This window comes from Homalodisca vitripennis, chromosome 1, assembly GCF_021130785.1.
Source record: "Homalodisca vitripennis isolate AUS2020 chromosome 1, UT_GWSS_2.1, whole genome shotgun sequence".
NCBI lineage: Eukaryota > Metazoa > Arthropoda > Insecta > Hemiptera > Cicadellidae > Homalodisca > Homalodisca vitripennis.
Genome location: NC_060207.1, coordinates 174718459 through 174740636, shown reverse-complemented (window position 1 = coordinate 174740636; position 22178 = coordinate 174718459). Strand labels below are relative to the sequence as shown.

The 22178-nt window shown below is 30.9% G+C and overlaps 1 protein-coding gene across 1 annotated transcript in view; it reads right to left on the bottom strand.

Moving 5' to 3' along the window:
• Positions 1 to 13360: 13360 nt before the first annotated feature.
• The window catches only part of LOC124354076 (synaptogenesis protein syg-2-like), a 105859-nt gene continuing 97041 nt past the window's right edge, over positions 13361 to 22178 (bottom strand). Inside the window, exons 14-16 of the mRNA XM_046804270.1 lie at positions 16502 to 16587; positions 14665 to 14788; positions 13361 to 13545 (exon numbers count right to left, since the gene is read on the bottom strand). Of these exons, the coding sequence (XP_046660226.1) occupies positions 14669 to 14788; positions 16502 to 16587 (206 nt within the window). The 3' untranslated portion in view covers positions 13361 to 13545; positions 14665 to 14668. The remainder of the gene's footprint in view (positions 13546 to 14664; positions 14789 to 16501; positions 16588 to 22178) is intronic.

Below are 22178 nucleotides of genomic sequence, written 5' to 3'. Positions count from 1 at the left end.
CAAGAAAGAACAGATTTCCAGATTTTCATCAAATTTAAACAAGCAGATTACAATCATATTGAATTTTAACAATATGCGTAATAACATATAAGCGTGAATAAATTAATTATATACTCTAAATTTTGCATGCAACTTCTTCGAACAATCTATTACATTACATGGTGTGACGTACTGCTTCCTTGTTGCAGAAACATAACGTATACAAGAGCACATATGTAGAACGTTTTAATTAAATAACTGATCACCATTATTCCTTAAAAAAGCAAGCTATATAATCTTTATTTATAAACACAATACATGTTATTTGTAGGAGCGAAATACAATTATTTACGTCAAAGGAATTTTTGTGACTGTACATAAGAGTAACAATACAAATAATGTGATTTATTTAAACGGTCATAGATAATTTACTCTACGAAAAGGATATCTTTATATTAACAACTTGACAATGGATGGTATAATGTATTAGTCGTTTCTAAAACAACCTTCAGTAATCAATATAAATATTTAATCACAATTGCGTTATTTAATTAACACTGTCAAAGAGAACGCAGCCAACCAATGATAAAATAACATTACAGTTTTATTTGACTAAAAGAGTAATTATAGTTAGCATGAGATTATGAGTTTATTCTAATTCAAGTCAATAAACGTACGTTGTATTAACTGGATTTAAGTAAACGAGTATATCGTATCAAATATTCCATCGACATACATAAGTGGGTCGCTTGTTCTTATTGTGTTTTTAGATGTAATGTTTTATGGCAATCACAAAAATATCGCTCGGGTATGGATTTCGTATTGTTGTTTTTAAATTGCATCATTTCAGAAGTATAGTTTCAAATACGCCACACAGGAAAAGGTTAAGGTTTATTTTTCTTCTTAGTAGTTAGTAGCATACAAAGCAGGGAATTTGTAATAAAAATAGGAATGGATTCTGTATTAGAATGATAAAACTTCTCGAATAGAACTGCATATGCATTTATTATCATGGTGATAATCATGCTCGATAAAAAAACACTTCATATGAAACGTATAATTTGATTTAGTTTTATATTCAAAAGAGTCTAACGTGAAAGTACTGCTAGCATCTTTAGGATGATAAGCAAATTGTCATTTGACCCTATTTGAGAAACATTAATATTTAAAATATTGAAATGAATGATAACAGTTAATTAATTATTAATTACTTAAATTTTTAAAATTGTAATAACAAGGAAGTCTTAAGCGGTTGGCATTGATAATATACATGATACCTTATAAAAATAAATAGCTGTATGCAAAGCAGTTTGACGCTTTCCAATACTGGAATGGTTTATTCAATAAATTAAATATATAAGCTTCATTTTGATGTATAAGATATTACTTAGACATGTGATTTGTCTGTGTTGTGATATGCAATCTGTTACTGTCAGTTTATACTGTTTACAAATACAGCAGTTAGGGAACTGCGAGTATGTCATGACATATTTAAGGCGAAAATAGTGTAGAAGAAAGTTGTCGGGAATACACTCCATCACTGTCGCCGAACATTTACAAATGACACGTGTACTCTCGACGTGCCGCGCCGTCTCATACATCGTTGCATGATCTGCGAGACGGTTGGGTTTCAGTAAAAGGTGTGGGCGTCTACTGTGTAGTAGGTTCAGAGTTCTTTTGCCAAGGATACGCTCCTTCACTGATTCTTTATAACTTAGAGATGTTAGTATAAACTGTAAAACAACGTTGAACCCGTCGTGCTGCCCATGACTAAGCACAGTCATAAGTTTGGCGTTAAAATCTAATTTTTCTTTAAGTTAATGTGTAAAAGTTTGGATATAAAAGCTATCCGCTTTAAATTACGATTCCACTTCACAACATGAGTAACAGACCGCGAGTCGCCAATATATAGTATTCTGCAGAGTCAGCATATTGCTCTTTGCATCACGCATAACAATTAATGTTGTTATTGGTTTATTTACGTATAATAAATATAAAACAATTCCGAATTTCCCTCGAATTTTGGTAAACTGCCAACGTTGTAGTATAGCGGGTACAGCGGTTATCGCGAGATATTCGAATCAAGCAACATCGATCATGGCTGCTGTTTGAAAGAGCAACATCAGAGCGATCCCGTCCTTGCAAGTAGTTCACCTGCCCGGCTGTCGGTGGTGGTTTGAAGTCACCTTTAAGCTGTTAATCCACATTTTAGGCATTAGAGAGGGCTTCTTAGCCCTTTCTGTGACTGGTTAATAAGACATTCTTCACTTCACAATATTAACTGGAAAATAGTTTAATTCAATGCAGATGTAAAGTAGCGTTGAAAGCTATTACTCATAGTTTATTATTAATAATAAAACTTATCATTAGTAACATGAAAGATGAAAATGAATTAGTTTCATCGTGATTTATCTTAAGAAATTATTTTATTTAGGACTTTTTTGGATTTAAATTTGGGCTACGTGTTTGGGTATATTTTCACATGTTTTCAACCTCAAAAATGCAGAGATACTAAGCCTACTGCATTAATTGCTAAGTAGCTCTCAATTCAAATAGTTTGAAGACGGCTATTGGTCCAAAATGAATTCATAAAAATCAGTTTGCATAGTAAATAAAGATATAAATATTGGAACTCGGTGTACATTTATGTTTTATAGAAACAATGATAACATCCGACATTAAAAAAGCGTTTATTATTAGTGTTGGATGTTTTAAAAAGAAAACAGGATATTGGTTACTTTAAATTGTTGAGTGTTGGACAGATATTATTTTAACATAATAAACACATTAGGTGAAACTTCTAAATCATGTTCTCCTTTCAAATTAACAACTGTAAATAATAAATTGTGAAAACAATTACATCTTCAGTAACCGGTAAACAAATTAATGAACTTGAAAACTTACAACTCAAATTATGATTGTAAATACATAAGAAACAAATAATTGCATTGTAACACATAATGATGACAAATGTATGAAATCCTATTTAATTTTAACGATACTACCCATTTATGAATCTCTTAGTACTAGACATGGTGATGATAGAGTGAGACGATAATTGTTTAAAATTTTACTAAGAACCTTAGTGGTTCATCTGTTGGGTTTTAATGATTTTGTTGACTAGCTTGCTTTCCAAAAACGTTATCTGTGAGATAAGCCATGAGTCCTAATCTTCACATTAGTGGCCAAAATAAATCTTTATATATGGCTCAGAGAGTTCGAGAGGTGAACATATTGATTTCCGCCCTCGTTTTCTTGAAAATCGGTTTTGATTGTACTAAGTAGACTAAACGTTACGAAGATTGCTCGTGTAAAAACAAAATGTTGTTCAAGCTATTTCTGTTTCAGAAAACCCCAATGATAGGGGCGTAGACAACGCCTTCTTCATTGTTGTGATTCGACTATTTTTGTATTTTAGTTGTCTCAAAATACTCAGATTTGATGATCTTAGGCTAACACCTTAGCTTATAAAACAAAAGTTTCCTCTTTGGAAATAATGACATGGATAAAACAAGGCTACTATTACAGTTGAAGGCAATCTAGGTTGACAGGTAGCTCATCTATTTAAGTATTCCAAATAAGCTGTACATGCCACATTATGCATTATGTTCTATTGTGTATAAACCTATAACTTTGAGTTTTATCTTATTCAATTTTGTTTAGCAAAATTCATTAAAACACACATGGTCTGAAAAAAGACATGATACATTCTGTAAATATATCTAGTTGCAACAAATATTTCGTTTATGAATGTGACTATGATATAATAAACTTTCTACAATATCTATTTATGCTGCTGTGTACATGAACTGTCATTATATTGATCTATTTTGAATCATTACTATCTAAAATTATAAGTACGAAAGCATACAAAATATGACATGATACTTATTTAATTTATGTTAGTTTTAAGTGTGGTAATCGTAATTATATAAATATCACACTGTCTTGAAATTTGAAATTTCGAAGCATTATAAATTATGCTCATAATATTCATGGATATAATTATCTTGAACTTTTCAAGTTACAGACCACATAATAGTTTGTATAGTTTTATTGGAGAAATGAAAAGCAGAGGCAATACAAAAATACCTCTTTGTAACATTAGATACGTCTGAAAAGGTTTGCATATCCTCTTTGAAAAGATATGTCAAAGCAGTGGATTCTTATTTCTGATCATTGCTTGTCTTCTTTGTAAAGCTTATCACAATATGTAAAATGGTGAAACGCTGTCTCTGTTGTTAAAAGAATTTAAAATTTGTATTCTTATGAGTACAATAAATACAGCGATATAGTTTCGTTCATGGTAAATGTGAGGGTTAAAATTTACACAAATAAAATATTGAGTTTAAGTACTATTAGCAGTCACCCGCGGTTTCAACGCAATTTCGTAGATTTTACACCTGTATGAGCTCATCTGGTTCTAGTTAATATATTTCCGACGCCAATGTAGAATTATTTTTTTCTCCGCACAATAAGAAAATATGTTAAGAAAAAGTGTATATTTTAGTAATTTTAATCCAATCTTAGTATTCTTTGGTCCAATGCTGATTTTGCTTCTCTCCCGATCAAGAAAATATATATATCTCTGAGAAGTCTACAATTGTCAAAATGCAATTTTGAGAGGTTACATAACAATCTTTAAGTTTATAGTAAAAGGTAAACTATATTGTCTCTCGTATATGCACTGCAAAGCAGTTACCCCCTGCTATAAACGTAATTTAGTAGGCGTTGCCCGATTATGATAACTATTGGTTCCAGTGAATTATATTTGCGTTGCCAATTTTGGGGTTCCCTTGTTGCCACGATCAAGAAAATAGGTCAAAAACGTTAATAAATTCTATATTTTATTGACAAACCTTAATATAGTACATATAATTTTTTTATACGTTTTGTACACCTTAAGAGCGATATTACATACGATGCTGACAACATACGGAAGGACGAAATTTGAAAAAGAAAACGAGTTGCTTGTAAGTAATAATATTATTTTGAGGTGACTTAATAAAAGTTAAATATAACAACTAAAGTGCTCATTTACAATAAATGATTCGTTGCAAAAATGTCGACTATAACTTGGAAACCACATAGAAGTAAATTTTATAGATTTAAATGTCACTGAGTTCCCAATTGGTTTATTCAATTTTCATTACAATCTTATAAATTGATGAAGACATTTTGAAAATGAAAAAATTAGATATTATGTGTAATAAATTAAAATTTACATCATGTGGATTTTAAAACTTATTTAAATATTAAAACGTATAATTTCAATAATTTTTCAAATTTGAATTCCACAAACTCACGATACAAATATGTTAATTTTAGTATTATTCATAAATATAACACTACTAGATGAATAATTTCACAATGCCGATAAAGGATTTAAATACGTATGTAAAGCGTAACTATATATTCTTCTATTCCGGATATCTGAATAGTTCACAGTTGAGTGCTGCGTGATCACATTAATATCACAACTCTTTATTTGACCACATTTTTCCTCGTATAATTTGTTCAAGAGCACTCTGGCAAACCTCCAGAGTTCAAGTGGTGGCACGTACAACGAGCGCAAGTGACGTCATTATGACGATTGATGACACTCCTTCAGTTTTCATGCGGATGATATCCTCGTTGAGTTTAGGTTTCATTTGAATCGTTTCAATACCAAATATATTTATTGTATTCATAATAATGCCCTTACTAAAAGTAAATTCGTTTAAAATATTGAATTGAAAAGCTCGTCACTAGCCTACAAAATAAGTAAAATGTTTACTTGAAAGTGCTTTGCATGTCTAAGAAGACGATAACCTTATGTTTAGCAAATTAAATGGTGCAGTTTTAATTTTTATAGTGGTGGCTATGCCTACGAAATTAAGCATGACAGTTTACTAGTTGAATGATACTGATATAATACTAATAATATGATACTATAATGTTTTATTCTATAGTACATCTAAATAATAAAAAATTAAACCACAATTCCTTTATATAGCTCTGAAACAACTCAAAAAATTTACCAGTTTAATTATATTTGATGCATTTCTTACCGTTAAGATAATAGGTAAGTAAACATTGTTCAATTAAATATCTATACTTACTTCATAATTACTTAACTGTCCTTAAACTTAATATTTTTACATAGTTTTATGTATTCCTGAAAATCTTTTATAACATTCAGTTATTACTTTGGTACGATAGTTCATAATTTCCCCCTTTAGAGAAATTACAATTTGGACTAAGTCTATAATTACACTATAACCAATAATTTGTTTAAATTTAGGTTATATGTAAAATGGTCCACCAATCTAGGGGACCGAGTGGAATCTGGGTTTTAGAGTGAGAGAGATAACAAGCTAAGGAGGGCTAGAAATTAGTGGAGGGGATAAATGGGATACCAACGTTAAAGAAAAAAAAGTACAAGGAATTTTAGAGGTCAGAGTATTTTTACAACAGGTTATAACTGTATAGTAAAGGTTTATTGCCATTTTACATCAGAGTCTACCTGTATGATGACGTTTTTTCTTTGTGCTCTTGGTCTTGTTCCACCTGTTCGACATTTTTAGAAAATTTTCTACCAACGCGCATCTTATTTGCGCAACTCGTTAATAAATTAGATTTCCCGTTCCAATCAGATTTTGCTGATTTGAACATTTAAAAGTAAAGACGTTGTCTTTGTGTTTTTTCTCGTCGCAATTAGCCATTTTGTATTCGCCATTTCTTTGACCTTCTACAAATAGTGATGAGTTTTACCTAAGAATAACATGTGCAGTGGGTGTTCCCTGAAGGATTGCGTTCCAGTGCGAAATTGGAAAAATTATCGTTTTTAGTTCGAAATGAAATTTTAAACATGTTTTCCTTGTGTGTAACATTTTTTGGCTATTATACTTATCTGAGGATACACTGTTTAGTTGTAATCAAAACTAGACCAGCTTCATAACTTTGTGTCCTCATAAGTTGTATGAGGACCTCCTCTTCAGTTTATATTCTGTTACTGTGATAAGTTTCAATAAGTTTTATTTTTTTATTATTTTATGTATTTTTATTTCAATTATGTTATAAATGTATTACTCTAATTCTTGTGTTGGCTCGTTGGCTCCCGGGTAGACTACTTTTAAGATCATATCACGTTGAATGAACTAGGGGTAGGGCGGAAACAAGCACTTACGTGATCTGAACTCGAATTCAGGCATTATTTCGAGAATGTGTTTTTCTGTATTTTTTTTATTCTTCAGACATACCGTTGTATAAATATTGCATAAAAATATAAAATTATTAAACTATTATAAAATATAAACAAGAAAACTGTTCGCTGTATTTTAATATTGACTAGTGAACGAATACCGCGCAGCTGAGTGATATTTTATCAGAAACATATAGGGTAAAAATTAAAAGAATTAATAATTAGTGACGGTTTCAAAACAATTATAAAAAAGTGTTTATCGTAATATAATATAATGAACGGTATGTTGTGTTCCTGGGGATTATTTTAGTTTAGTCCTGAGGTCCGACACTGGTGCGCGTTACCTGGCAGATTTTTACCGTTCAACTTTTTTTCGTGGCTAAAGTTGTGAGAGACATGCTCATAGTGTGGTTGAGTAGTTCTTCCACACTTTGAGCATTGATAGTACCGTATATTAGCATGTTTAGATTTACATGTTCTCCAAAGACGTGGCTTATCCTTACTCTGGTATTCTAAGATATGTAAGGAAATTTATACCGTTAAGATCTTTAGTTGATAAACTATCGTTTCAATGAACCGATTTCAGGACAGGTTTTAGAAATATTGAAGTGTTTAGACGATCTAATCCCAAGTGGATAAAAAGGACGCGGACACAAAAGGGTAGCGTATCGTCATACGATCATACAATCTGGTAACTACTGATAGTTGCAGTGACTGTTTTTGAGGATTATAGTTATGGGAAATTTTGGAATGATACATAGAAGGGTAAGTTCAAGATAGTATGATTCCTGGAGGAAAGAGGCTCGCGATGCGCTAAAAGCTATAGATAGAAAGAAAGAGTAATATATGTGGGCATGTTTTTGATGATTTATAATGGAGATTCTAAGAAAATTGGAGGATAGGAGTGTCCGATATCTTTAGGATTAATAAGATGTGTTTCAGTGACCGACTTGTGGAACCAAAATTGCAGATGTAAAATGCAGATACTCGGTCGTGTCACCAGGACTATGAATGTCCCGGGATTATTTTTCAGAATGCATGTGTGAACGAAGAACTGGATCAGTAATTTTGTTCATTGAAGATGGTAGTAACTGTATTGTGGTCTTGACGAGTAATGTCAGATACAGGTTGTGAAGGAGAGCCACGGAGGTGTTACGAAGAAAATGCACTAGCTATGAAGGAGAAAACTTAAGAACTTGCTAGAAAAGTCGGCGTTTATGATTAAATAACCAACTTTTAACGTAATTTTGAGAATATGCATGTCTGCATATTTGAATTTAAAGGCTGTTTCTGTCTTTAATTAGTATTGGTGAATCCGTTTTCCTAAATCAAGTCACGGCTATTAACACCTGTGAAGTACAACATTATTGTTTTGAAGCAAGGAGAGAGTTAGCAGTTAGCAGTTTAACTCCATGAAGGAATTCCTGCATTACTGTGTATTATTTATGTGTAAATATTACTCTTTGTATCTTGAAGAACTACTCATAAATTTAAACCATTTTAAATCATCTAGAGCAAAGAACTTTGCAGTCTACACTAAATTACTCATTTTATAATAATTTGACGATATTTAGCTGTCTATAATTAGTAAAATTAAAAGAAAATAGGGAAATAATATGCTGACTTAAAAATATCATATCGTTTATATATATGTAGTTAAAAATGTGTTTTATAAAACATATGAAACAATGCCATGATACAAATCTCTTAATAACTTACATATCGATATTTCTTATATTCACAAACAGTCTGAGTGATTTCAATGTACATTATTCAGTATTTGATTACAAAAATATCTTTGATTAACCTTACATATTAATTGTAATTTACTTAAATATAGGTTTTGTATACATATTATGGTACATATTTTCATTATAGTTAGTATTTTTTACTTTAATATATATTACTTGTGTTTTACACGTTATCTCAACATTTTGATGGGTTAAACACATAGATGAATCCTCCATTATGGTAACTTATTTGTGTTAGGTATTTTGGATTTTGTCCATAACCACAAAGTTTTAGTTGAATACCAAGTAACCAAGTATCTTTAGTTCCATTATTACGTTATATCACAGATATTTCACTCTTTACACAGTCTTCAGAACTCAGCCACATTCTTCTGTTCGTCAAAGACCACTCAGTACCTTCAGGTTTAGATCTGAAACATATTACTAATATTTATTTATGTATTAAACCTATTTTTAACTATGGAGAACAATAAAAATAAAACACAACTTAAAACTTAGGAAATATTATTTAAGAATAATAGGATTTAGTGACTCATTGTGAAATTTAGAATAGTCTACAGACGTGCATTGGTTCATTAGCATTTTAAAAATAGTAAACACGTTTTAACCTTGGATATTGTTCAAGAATTGTAATTAACTCTCTTGAAAACCAAACTTATATTTATGTTTTATTGATAAAATATTATAATCAAATTATAACAAAGCATACCAATTAATTATAATTATATATTGCGTTTCACTCACAAGAGTTTGAAGGAAGCTTTATAAGAAGTACTGAGTATCCGAGGCTGTTATCACGATCGCCTTTTCAATTTTCTGGAATAAAAATAATAAATAGTAAGTAATCATATGTTAAAAATGAAATATTTTTATTGTTTTAACATAAAAAATCAAAGGTGCATTTATTTCTGTACTTTAGAGTCTACATATTGTAATGACTGAATATCATTTTACTCAATTTTAAATATCAAACATTTATGGTAGTGTATTATTTCTAACTATACAAATTGTTTAAAACTAATAATATTTAAAAAGCCTTTATACTCAAAGTTTTCCGTACACATTCTATAAAGCAATTATTTTAAGTGTATACAAAAACATATTTGCAGTGAATAAACTAAATAAAGTAATTCATCCCACCGGAAAAATTTAAACAATTAGGTTAATGCTTGGGGTCAATTTAAAAAACCATTATCTGCACTTTCCTCCACTTTTTCGTAATTACATAGCACATTAATGTTAGATTTTGTTCATTTTCCCATTTGCATTGCAATTGACTAGGATATTCTACTCGGTCAATACTTTGGGGAGTACAATAAATAACAAAGTTCATTTCGTTATTACACAACAAAAGGTTGGTATTATTAGTACAAGGAGTATACATGTGTGTGTGTATATATATATATATATATATATATATATATATATATATATATATATATATATATATATATATATATATATTATATATTAAATTGTATAAATGGCAATTGCCTTATTTAATTTCAATAAACATTGAATCGCAAAAAGTACTTGCTCCGCCGGGAGTCGAACCCGGATATACATATATATATATATATATATATATATATATATATATATATATATATATATATATATATATATATATATATGTATACATTATATTTTATATATTCAGTTAGGCTCTTGCCATTTATACCAATTTCATGAGTGTAAATTAGAATCGCTTGACAGATAATTATTTTGTCTTCTGATAATATGTTAGTGTGGTTATTTAAACACATTTGTGACAGAAACACACATGTTAAATAGTGCCTTGTCATCTCCATGAACAATATCATAACAGCATAACGGTGACCTGTTATTCTAATACGAAGAGTGTTAGAGATTCGTAGGTCTGTTACTATACTTGTAGTATATAAAGTTTAGATATTGCGCCTTTACTGTATTGCACCTGAAAACACGAAGGTTGATTAAAAATGTCATAGCCATAAAAAGCAATCTCTAGAGGAAATACGTTTTCAAACTATTCACTAAGCAATCATACATTTTATTAATTTTATTAAAATAATCTTCTGTTCGTAAAATCTTAATTTATTTGTTCGTAACAATATTCCATAATTGCATCCTACTAAAACCACACCACTCTTTTATTGTGCTCTGGTTGTAGAAACACTAATATAAATGGACTCCTTAGATGTAATAGACATTATTTGTTGCTTGTGTATCTCTTATAACATGCGAATGTAATATTGTGAGTATCATTTATAGTAAAATATTTACAGTGTTCAATCGCTACGGTAAGTTCGTTATACATATACCTGCATATATCCCAGCAGAGTGTTGTCTATATTTAGATGCTTGCCACATTACAGGGTTAAGTGGAAACGAAGTAAACCTGGTCAGTTAGGAATATTTTTGGTAGTACGTAAAAATGAGCCCTTGCAAATAGTGAAAGTTTTGATTTAGAACCAATAAAATAAAATAATAGATTTCTTGCATTTATGTCGCGTAGGTATATTTAAACATACAAAAATAACTTTAGTTTATTTATGAAACTATGATGTCTTAATACGCAAAACTGGAACTCAGAATATCGGATAACATAACTACGCCTTTTCACAAGCAATACGTATGCCAAAACGTATGTGATATTTTATATATAACTAATATTTCAAATTTTGAGTCAGTCTGTGGAGTGTCTCGGTTGATTAAGACATGTGCCTATGTATTTGTATGGAGAATTGTCGTTAAATTAACATCCCAAAAGTAATCTTATAATGAACAAAATTAATAATATTTTAATTTATCTGCTGATTCAATTCAAAACTCATACTATATGGTATCTTTAAATATTTGTATGGCATTGTGAAAATAAAAAGTTAAGTTTAAATGTAAATTGAAACACCAGCTTATAAGACACCGAAGAAAATATACATAAATAATGCAAAATATTGAATACCGAATGATAATATAACATTTAGCGTAGTCTATTTTCAAAAACGGTGGTACTATTATGTCGTGTCTATTTCAATGTTCCTTATCCATATTTAGAAGTTTGTAATGCTATTGTGTAATCAACAACCTTTATTTTCTGTAAATAATTTGCTGTGTTAAAGATAAAATGATATTTATAATGTGTTTTCTAGAAATACGTGGTTTTACTAAAATGTTGTCTATGTATTATATTTGGGGCAACATCCAACATTTCCACCTTTAAAAACATAAAAAATACTACGTTTATTAAGCTCAATTACTTTTGAAATAATTAGGTTCTATGTTAGAGATTAAATGGATTAAAATCTAAGATATTATAATATTTAATTTATATTTTTATGCAAAAGATAAATCTTATTATATGATTTTGTAAATACCATATAAACAACACATTTTTATTATATGTGCAGATAGACATAACATGTAATTAATTAATGACTTTACTTTACGATTTCTCTAGGAACTGAGATATAAAATTCAAAGTCGTAAACATTATTTTATATTATGACTGCTGAAATTGATATTTACTGCTAGTAACGTGAGTTATAACTGGAAGAGGTATTAATGTCATATTCACTCATGTGAAAACAGTGTAATAAAATAACTGTACAAGGGAACTAACTTGCTTTAAATACAAAAGGACATTATTAATGAATCGTGTTTTATGTAGTAAAATTAAAATGTTTTTTGGCTACTGTAAAATTGTGTGTTTATATTTCATATGTAAGATTCATCTGTAATGTTAATAGATTAAGGCTATTTAATGGTAGTATACTCGTCCGACAAGTGAGACACCCGGGTTCAAGTAATCGGGACTCACCCCTTAAAATAGCCATAAAATAACACAATAGGCAATTGATATTTAAATTGTGATCCTAGCCAAAAACCAAATTTAATGGTAAATATGCATTTTTACGTTAGTTTGTAGTTTTAATTAACCAGGGATGACTGTGTGAGCGAGAGTTTGTATTATTAATAAGAAGATATACATCAAGAATAATAAACATTAATTAGTGAATGATAATATCAAGGGTTGTAGAATCTACTTTAAAATACAGTAGTACTTTAATATTATATTTTTATAGTGTAAATTTGAATAAAATTAAGGAGATAAATATCTTATTACTTTATTGTGTGGACATATACTTCGAAATGTTAATTATTTATATATATAAAATATTTTTTGAAATCATCGTTGCTCTTTTTAACGTACAATCTACGATTAAACAATAAACTCTGAGTCGTACTGCAGGTATATTGAAAGCAATCGTGATAAGGATTTTTACCTATTCAGATTGGATCTTTGATTAAAATATAAGGCGGTATTGGTGTATTAAAACAAGTTTAAACTTCAATTTTTCCAAATATTAGCTTCCAGTGACAATTATTGTATAACATAGCTGCGTATAAAAGTTATATTTTTATGATAAACGAAACGGAACTGTTTATACGGTAATAATAGAATAGCAATACATGATACGTTTTTATATATTGTTCGGTGCTATATAACACAGTAAAACACCATCACATGTAGACAACATGTAAGATACCTGGAGAGCGAAGAGCTTGCGCCCAGCGTTCAGCTCTTTTGTCGAACTAAGCTGCAGCCTCAGTCTTTTTCTCGGCTGCGGCTTCTCGACAGCTCGCTCAGTTCTAATAAAAAAATACATGATCAATATGAACTTTTCACTAAAGACTAATTCGATTTCCTAAAATTTATTACCAGCTAGATATGTCTTACGTACATATGATTGTTTCGATGTAAGATATTTTCAGTGAAAAATATGCTTGGATAAATATGATAACATCTTTAATTAACATCTCACTTAGAATTATTTTATGTATGTAATCTAAATTTAAGTAGGACAAATTTGAAAGTATACTTGATTTTTACTACCTCACTGAAAGTTGCAATATTTGTACATAATCTTGCTTCAAGTTATATTCATCAGATTACTCAGTATAAAGGCACGATTTTTATACTGTTACTATATAAAGTTTGAGGATAATATTATGTGTGCAGCTTCTCGGTAAGAAATAATGTTACTCGATCAACTACTAGGCATAAAGAAGACCTTTGATACAAGCTGCAGAGCCGAAAAGTTACTAATTATGAATATATAAATAAATATTATAAAGAGGAGAGTCTATGATAAATGTCAAATAAAATAAAAATTCGCATAAAACAGGTATATACAGAATAGCAAGATCAGATCAATGAAGACATGATTAAATTTTTTGCGTTTTAATGAGCGTTTTTTAGATAGCCTTGCCCAGTGATATACACGTTATTTGAGAATATAAATAACGTTATTGGTTCTCTAAATTAACTTTCCTCGTTGTATTTCCTCAGTAGTCATATATATATACATATATATATATATATATATATATATATATATATATATATATATATATATTGCTTTTATTAAGTAAATTTATATGTTAATATAAATCTCTTTTTTATAAATAATTTTCCGGGTAATAAATTAGTGGATTATTAACTGTAGTGCCTTTTTATCATTTGTAATTGGGAACATTAATTTTGTAAGTTATATTAGTTTCGTTAATTATATTTAATATCTAGTCATGAGATCTTTAAATCAATTATCCTTAACCATGATTTACTTTAATTTGAGTGATCAATACCTGAGAATAGGTTTAAAAATAAAGTTTTAAACTCTAATATAAATTATGATGTTAATGCAAGTGTAGAGTCATAAAACGCTGCAGTATATGAATAATTAGCTAAACTAATACACAATAAATTACCTTGCTAGACAGTACTCTCCTTATGCTGTAGGGTTTGTGTACCGGCGTTTCGCTGTACAGGAACAGGACACAGTTTCTGTACGGGAGAGTTACTGGGCCATACACTAACTCCCCAGTTTGCCTCCTGCAGAAAATTGTCATTTTACTCTTTAGCTTGGAAATTGAAATATCCTACATAAGTCCTACGTGAAAGTTTAATGTTGCGTTTGGAAAGGAGTTTACACTATTTACGCAAACTTAGATTAGGTTTCCATTTCTATTGCGACTGCAGGATATAATTGCAAAATATAACGTGCCGCAAGATATACTTCGCTTAGTTTACAAAGAAGGACATGAACTTTTACAGATTACGATCTTGTTTACTTTCTTATGAAATGTTTTATTACTTATTTTCAACAAAGTCTAATCGCAAATTGTACTTGTACAGTTGATTTGTTCAATAGATATCTCCTTAAGCCACAGGCTTCGTTGAAAGTTAGCAAAGTTGCACATTAGACGATTGCTACTAATAAACTTGTAATTTCTTTTTTAATGTAGTAGTATCTGAAGTAGAATCACGAGGAATTTACCATTTTCAATAAAAAAAGACATTTTCTCCAGTACTTGCTCGGTAAGCATACGACGAAACGTTTCAAATGGTATAATTTACTTGTTTTAAAGTTTGGTTAAGGATAAAATAATTAAATTTTTTTATTGGAAGATAATTTGCTATGGTTAGATTAAAACGGTGCAGTTTACTATACCATAAGTATAAACTTACAGTGGAAGGGGAAGGGGAACGGTATAACTGATGGATAATGCAACAAACAAAATTTCCCTGTTTAGGTCATACTACTCCGACACGCTAGAATAGATAGAATAAAGAATTAAAATTTGTTTTGTTTATGCAGGCAGAAATACGGGCACATAATATTGTTTTCATTTCATTACTTCAAATTTTATATTAGATAATTATAGAAATTAAATGCATATCTATACAGATCAACAATAAGTATAGTGAACAGCAACATTTTAGGTTACATTATTAAATTAGGATATATTATACGAAATAACACTACAATAGTAGCTCATGTGATTAACATATTCACTACAACAATATTTATCTTTATACTCTGGATAATGATTCTCTTTGGAGAAATTGCTTACGCTAAACTCAGTTTTATTCAAGATTGGCATTAGCAGTAATCGTATTTTATAAACGCGTTAATAACTAAACAAACACCTCACATCAGATTCTGAGATTTCAATGTACGTAAGAGAAAGCTTCATGATTAGAGATTTTATTAATCCATCTTGAACCACTTAATATCCATTTACTGCCCGAGTGCCTTGTAAAGCATGGACGGTTATTCAATTGAAGAGCACATTGGAGTTACGGCTAGTTTACCGAGAATCTATCCAGTGTAATCTAGATGAACACGTGTCCTCATTGAGTTCTCAATGTTTCATCAGATGCACAGGAAAACTCTGTTGGACACTGCCCACCAAGCATTGGATAAAAGTATAGCTATTTTGTAACAATCACGGAGTCACCTTTAGTAGGATATTGGGACCGTTTTCGGGACAAATCACAACCATTATGACATAGGACAAGTCACATTTTTCTAAACGAATGCACTTTTAATGGGCACGTATTGATCAGAAACATAATCTCAACAAGTAACATGAAGAGATAATATGTATACAATTTGAATACATTTTAATACCGAATTTCATACCCTCCATTTCTGGAATTACTTATCCACTTTTTAAGATACAAATTCTTTCCAATTAACAAACCAAGAAGTATTTAACTACAAAGCATATTTAAAGTACAAAATAATCACTAAATTATTACCTTAGGCAATGCGACTGCGATGGGAGAGATCCACTGGGATTCCACCGCCGAATCGCAGGAAGGGGTCATTGTTGTTGTTTCTACTTCTGCAATCAGAATGACTGACATTGCAGAATTCAATTGGCATCAACGCTTTTTACGTATAAGTGTTCTATAAGCTAAAACTGACAATAAACATTCGGCAAAATACATATAAGATTAATAGTTTGTTCTTTAATACATTATAGATTAATAATCTTACAATCGTACAGTATTTTAGAGTACGTATATTCTAATTGTTAAGAATAAATGGTAAACTGTATGCTATTCTTTTTCATCTTAAATTATTATACTGTTTTCTCAGGATTTATTTGAGATAATTTCTTCTGTTTTTCTGTGAAAATAAATCTTTTTTACACTGCAACATACTTCAATACTTGTGCCAAGGCACAAGCTGTAGAAAACATTCAGAATTTCACACAGTTGAAAAAAGATTCTACAACATCACCAAAGCAATCGGGCAGGTCTAGGCCTAGTACTGATCATTCGAACAGTAGCCATTCTAACCATGATAGGCCTATGTTGAAACATAACCCTAAAAGTAAACATGGTCCTAGTGATAACCTATTGGTTACTAAAAACAGCATTAGTCCCAGAAAAAATACTAAAAATCTTAATAAAGGAAGATGTATTCTAGGCACGGCTACCAAAGGGAATGACCTTAAAGTTGTGGAAAAATACAGGTACCTCTTTCTCTCAAGACTTTCAACCGATGTAAACAGTGACGCAGTAAAAAATTATCTTAATGATGGCCTTAAAGGTAACTATAAAGTCAGCCAGATGAGGAATAAATTTCCTGGTTACCGATCTTTTAAGGTTGGTGTACCAGGTAATCTATGGGACCAAATTTTTATTCCCGAATTCTGGCCAACCGGAGCCTATGTCAGTTACTTTAACTTTAACTTTAAAAGAATAAGTACAAATGGGGACCAAGATTCTTTTTTGGGGAATGTACAAAACTCAAAAACAAAAAGTTAGCGGTTAAGGCTTTTGTAGACATTGGTGACGTACCTAAAAATTCTCTGGTACACCTAAATGAACACAAATCAAATGATGAAGACATTTTAAATAGCTCTACATTACCAACAAAAACAAATAATTCCCTGTCTAACTTAACACTACTGTACTGGAACGCGCAGGGTGTAACAAACAAGCTGGACTATCTGAATCATTTAGCATCACTGCACAGTGCTGATGTTATCTGTGTTTCTGAACACTGGGTTCTTAACTCTGACATTGATTTTTTGACACTGCAAGATTATAAAACTGCAAGCTACTTTGTTAGATCAAATGCGATTCATGGTGGTACAGTGATCTTTGTGAAGGAGAATGTGCGTTTCCAAGTATATAATAAGTTATCACTGGTAGTTGAAGAGCAAATTTTTGAACTTACAGCAATACAGTTAATTGATTTTAATACCATCATCGTTTGCTTTTATAGACCACCTACAGGTAAGACCAGCGCTTTGTTTGACAAGCTGCATGAAGTTTTCTCGTGTGTGCATGGTGTGAACTTTGACTTTATATGCGCAGGAGATTTGAATATCGATCTGTTAGCCGATAATAAAGATACCTTAGAGCTGTATAACTTAACTAAAACTTTTGGTTTACACATAACGATTAAGGATGTTACCAGGCCAAATCTATCTTCAAATGCGGCAAGTAGGGGCTCCTGTTTGGACAATATTGTTACATCCTTACATCCTGATAGATGGAATGCTTCCGTTTTGCACACAGGTGTGTCTGATCACAACGCCATCAATTTTCAGTACACCAATGAACGTGACTTCAGATAATCTTAAGTTAAAGAAACTTGTTAGGCCTATCAATCCTCAGAACTCTAAGCTATTTCTAACTTACCTTAATAGTATAAATTGGTTAGCTATATATAATAGTGAGGATGACTTAAACAATAAGTTAAATAAGTTCTTTGATTTGTTGTTATGGGCGGTAAACAGCGCAATGCCTATGAAAACTGTTGGGATAACCAACTGAAATAGTAAATCTAACAACAAATGGTACAATGAGGACTTAAGAATATTAAAGGTCCAACTTGACAATGCTTACTATTTATTCTGCAACACTAACTGTAACGGGTCTAAAGAAAATTATATTGCTCTTAAGAGAACGTACAAGGCAGAAATTAAAAAAGCCAAACTAAATCATAATAACAACATAATTGACAGTTCAAACAATAAATCAAAAGCTGCATGGTCTGTCATAAATCAGCTTAGAAATGTTAACAGTAAGCCTCCCAATATTAACGCTAATTTAACGCCTGATGCTTTTAACAATTTTTTTTCTTACCAGTGTAGAACAAATTTGTAATAGCATACCAACTGATGTAAATAAGCCTAATCATAGTGTTTTTCTTGACAATAGTGAGAACTGTGAAACAGGAAACAATTCAGCAGGGTTACTCACTCTTAGAAGTTTTACAGTAGAAGAAGTCTACCTAGCCATAAACCAACTGAATAATAGCACTTGTCTTGATATATATGGCACCAATGCAGCAATACTGAAGTTATCAGCTAGGTCTATTTGTGAAGTACTAACATATCTTTTCAACTTGTGTATTAAGCAGGGTATTTATCCTGACAAACTAAAAGTAAGTAAGGTCATTCCAATACACAAAAGAGGGCCTAGGGATGATTGTGCCAACTATAGGCCAATATCCATTGTTCCGACGCTGTCAAAGGTCTTGGAACGTCTCATTCATGAACAACTTTCCTCCTTCTTGGAATCAAATAAGTTATTGTCCAAGAATCAGTACGGCTTTAGACCTAACCATAGCACTGTTGAAGCTACTCAGGATTTGATCTTGAATTGTTTTGAAGGACTGGAGAACAACCTGAACGTTCTTTTCAGATCATTTGATATGTCCAAGGCCTTTGACACAGTGTCGCATCATATTTTACTGGATAAGATGTATTTTTATTCTATTGACAACAGTGTAGTGCAGTTCTTAAGATCTTATTTGAACAATCGATGGCAATCCGTATTCCTAAATGGCTCTTACTCAAAACAGTTAAGTGTAAAACAAGGTGTCCCACAAGGGTCCATTTTGGGACCCTTGCTTTTCATACTCTATGTTAATGACCTGCCGTACAACCTAAATGCTCATTCAGTAAAATCATTTCTATTTGCTGACGATTTGGCAGTGTGTGTCCAGGGTAACAGTGCAGAAAATGTGGGTTACATAATCGACGCCAAAACTAAAACCATTCATGACTGGTGTAATGCAAATAAGTTAAGCCTTAATGACGGGAAAACTCAGGACCTTGCTTTCAGCCTTAGCAATCGGGGGGAAGTAACCCACTCAAAATTCTTGGGGTTCACAGTCCAGAGCAATCTTAAATGGCATCAGCAAATTGACAGTCTTGCGAACAAAATTTCAAAAGGCATTTTCATGATCAGAGCACTTAAAGGCAGTGTCTCTGTTGGTGTTCTGCTCTGTGTTTACTATGGCCACATACATAGCTACCTCTCTTATGGAACTTCAATCTGGGCAAACCATGGATATGTACAGAAGCTTTTTGTGCTGCAAAAAAAAGCAATCCGTCTGATTTGTGATGCACACTGGCAGGCCCACTGTAAAGAGCTCTTCATTAGGTTAGGTGTCCTTTCATTGCCTTCTATGTATATATTTAGCACACTCTTGTTTGTTAAGAGGAACTTGGCACTTTTGCCTGCAATGTCTGAGGTCCATAACTATGCAACTAGAAACAAAAATAAACTTATAAGTGAACGATGCAGATACTCTGCAACTCAGAAGAGTTTTATATACCAAGGCATAAAAATGTTTAATGTTTTGCCGGAAGGTATTAAAGAGATGCCACTCACTAGATTTAGACAAAAACTAAAGAACTTTCTAGTTGCAACCTGCTTATACGATGTAACAGAATTTTACGAAGTTGTTAACTCTTTAAGTTAGGTTAAGTAACCTTTTAAGTTGACTTTGTTATACATGTGAACATGTTTACAACAAATAAATATTTGATTTGATTTGATTTGAATAACAATGTGTATTTTATAATATTTTTATGCAATTTCTAAAAACTTATTAAAAAATAAGAATAAATGGAAAAGCTTTTATTACACAGTAAATTAAAATAATAAATATTAATTAATTAAATTGTATCTAGAACATGTTTAAATAAGTATCCTTTAGTTAAGAGGCATTGCTAATTTAAATCGTTATACTAGTCTTATATAATCTTACAAACTAAGGAAACAATTCATATTTAAAATATTTAAAAAAAATCCAAGAATAAAAATAAAAAATATTTCTTTCTATATTGCATTAGAAGTTAGTAATAAACATGCCAATTATATTTCATTAAAGGGTGTGGTCAAAATAAATGAAGATAATACTTTGATAATGATACTACTGAAAGTATTTTTATAATATGCGGAGTTTATTAATTATAATTATTATAATTAAAGATTTTTTTATAAATAAGAATTTTGGACTTTATAACCAAACAAAGAAGAAGTTTTAATGTTTCAAATTATAACATGACTTTATTTTTTAAGAGTTATCTCCTTCAAGTAAAATGTTTTATTCGTTTGTTTACACAAATACAAAAGCTGTAAAAAAATATATTGCACATTCTAAAACTTATTTTAAACAGGTTTATAGTTTCGTTATTGACAGTAATGTATTAATGAAAAGGTAGCGAGAAATTCTGAGCAACTGAAAAAATATAATATATAAAAACTAAATTTTATTGAGATAATACATTTCGGCTAAATTGAATTGCAAAGTGAAGGCCTTCTTCATACAGAGGACACAACCACTTCATGCAAATATATTCACTCAACAGTAAAAGCTATTACAAGTGGGGCAGTAACTGTTCCGGTTGTGTTAACTGCCCAAGCCGACACAATGGACGGACATTACAGATATACGTCTTCTGGCCTAGTGCCTCCATTGAGTATTACAGTCCCAGTTGAAACCCAATTTTTGCGTATATTATAAAATAAGACATTACACTACAGCTAAATTACAGTTAATTAATATTTTAAAGTGCATATAATCACAATATCGTAGAATAGCTTATATTTAATACTGTATTTACAAAAATATATTATTTGCTGGTTTACATTTATAAATCATCCAGCTAAATTATGTTAAACATTGATATACCATTCTGCTATAAATTTACTGGAAAGGAAAAAAACAGTAATCTGGTGGCAAACGTTAGTATAATTTGCTTCCCCGTGTCCCATTGGTCGGAGATCATGCTGTTTTGAACGGAATAGGCTGTGTTGGAGGCTCGCGCCCTCTATCACTCGGCCGAGCCGGCTTTCTCTCTAGAGCATTCACCTTCTGAGTTTTGTAATGTTTCTGATTGGCCGGTCTATTGTCGAGGTGTATCATATTTGCTCTCGATCCAGCCGTGTTTCACGTTTGCCTACAACATATCGCACCGTAAAACTTCTTTTTTATTTCTCTATGTGAGATTTTCAAGAACTGTAACTGTTAACTTATTTTGGAACACAAAACTTCAATTTTTTGCTTTCTATACTCTGCCAAGGTTTGAGTACTGTGATTGCACTTAATTTTTTGTACTCTATTACGCTGAAATACCGAGCCATTATGAAGACAGTGGTATATAATTAGATTATTAGCATG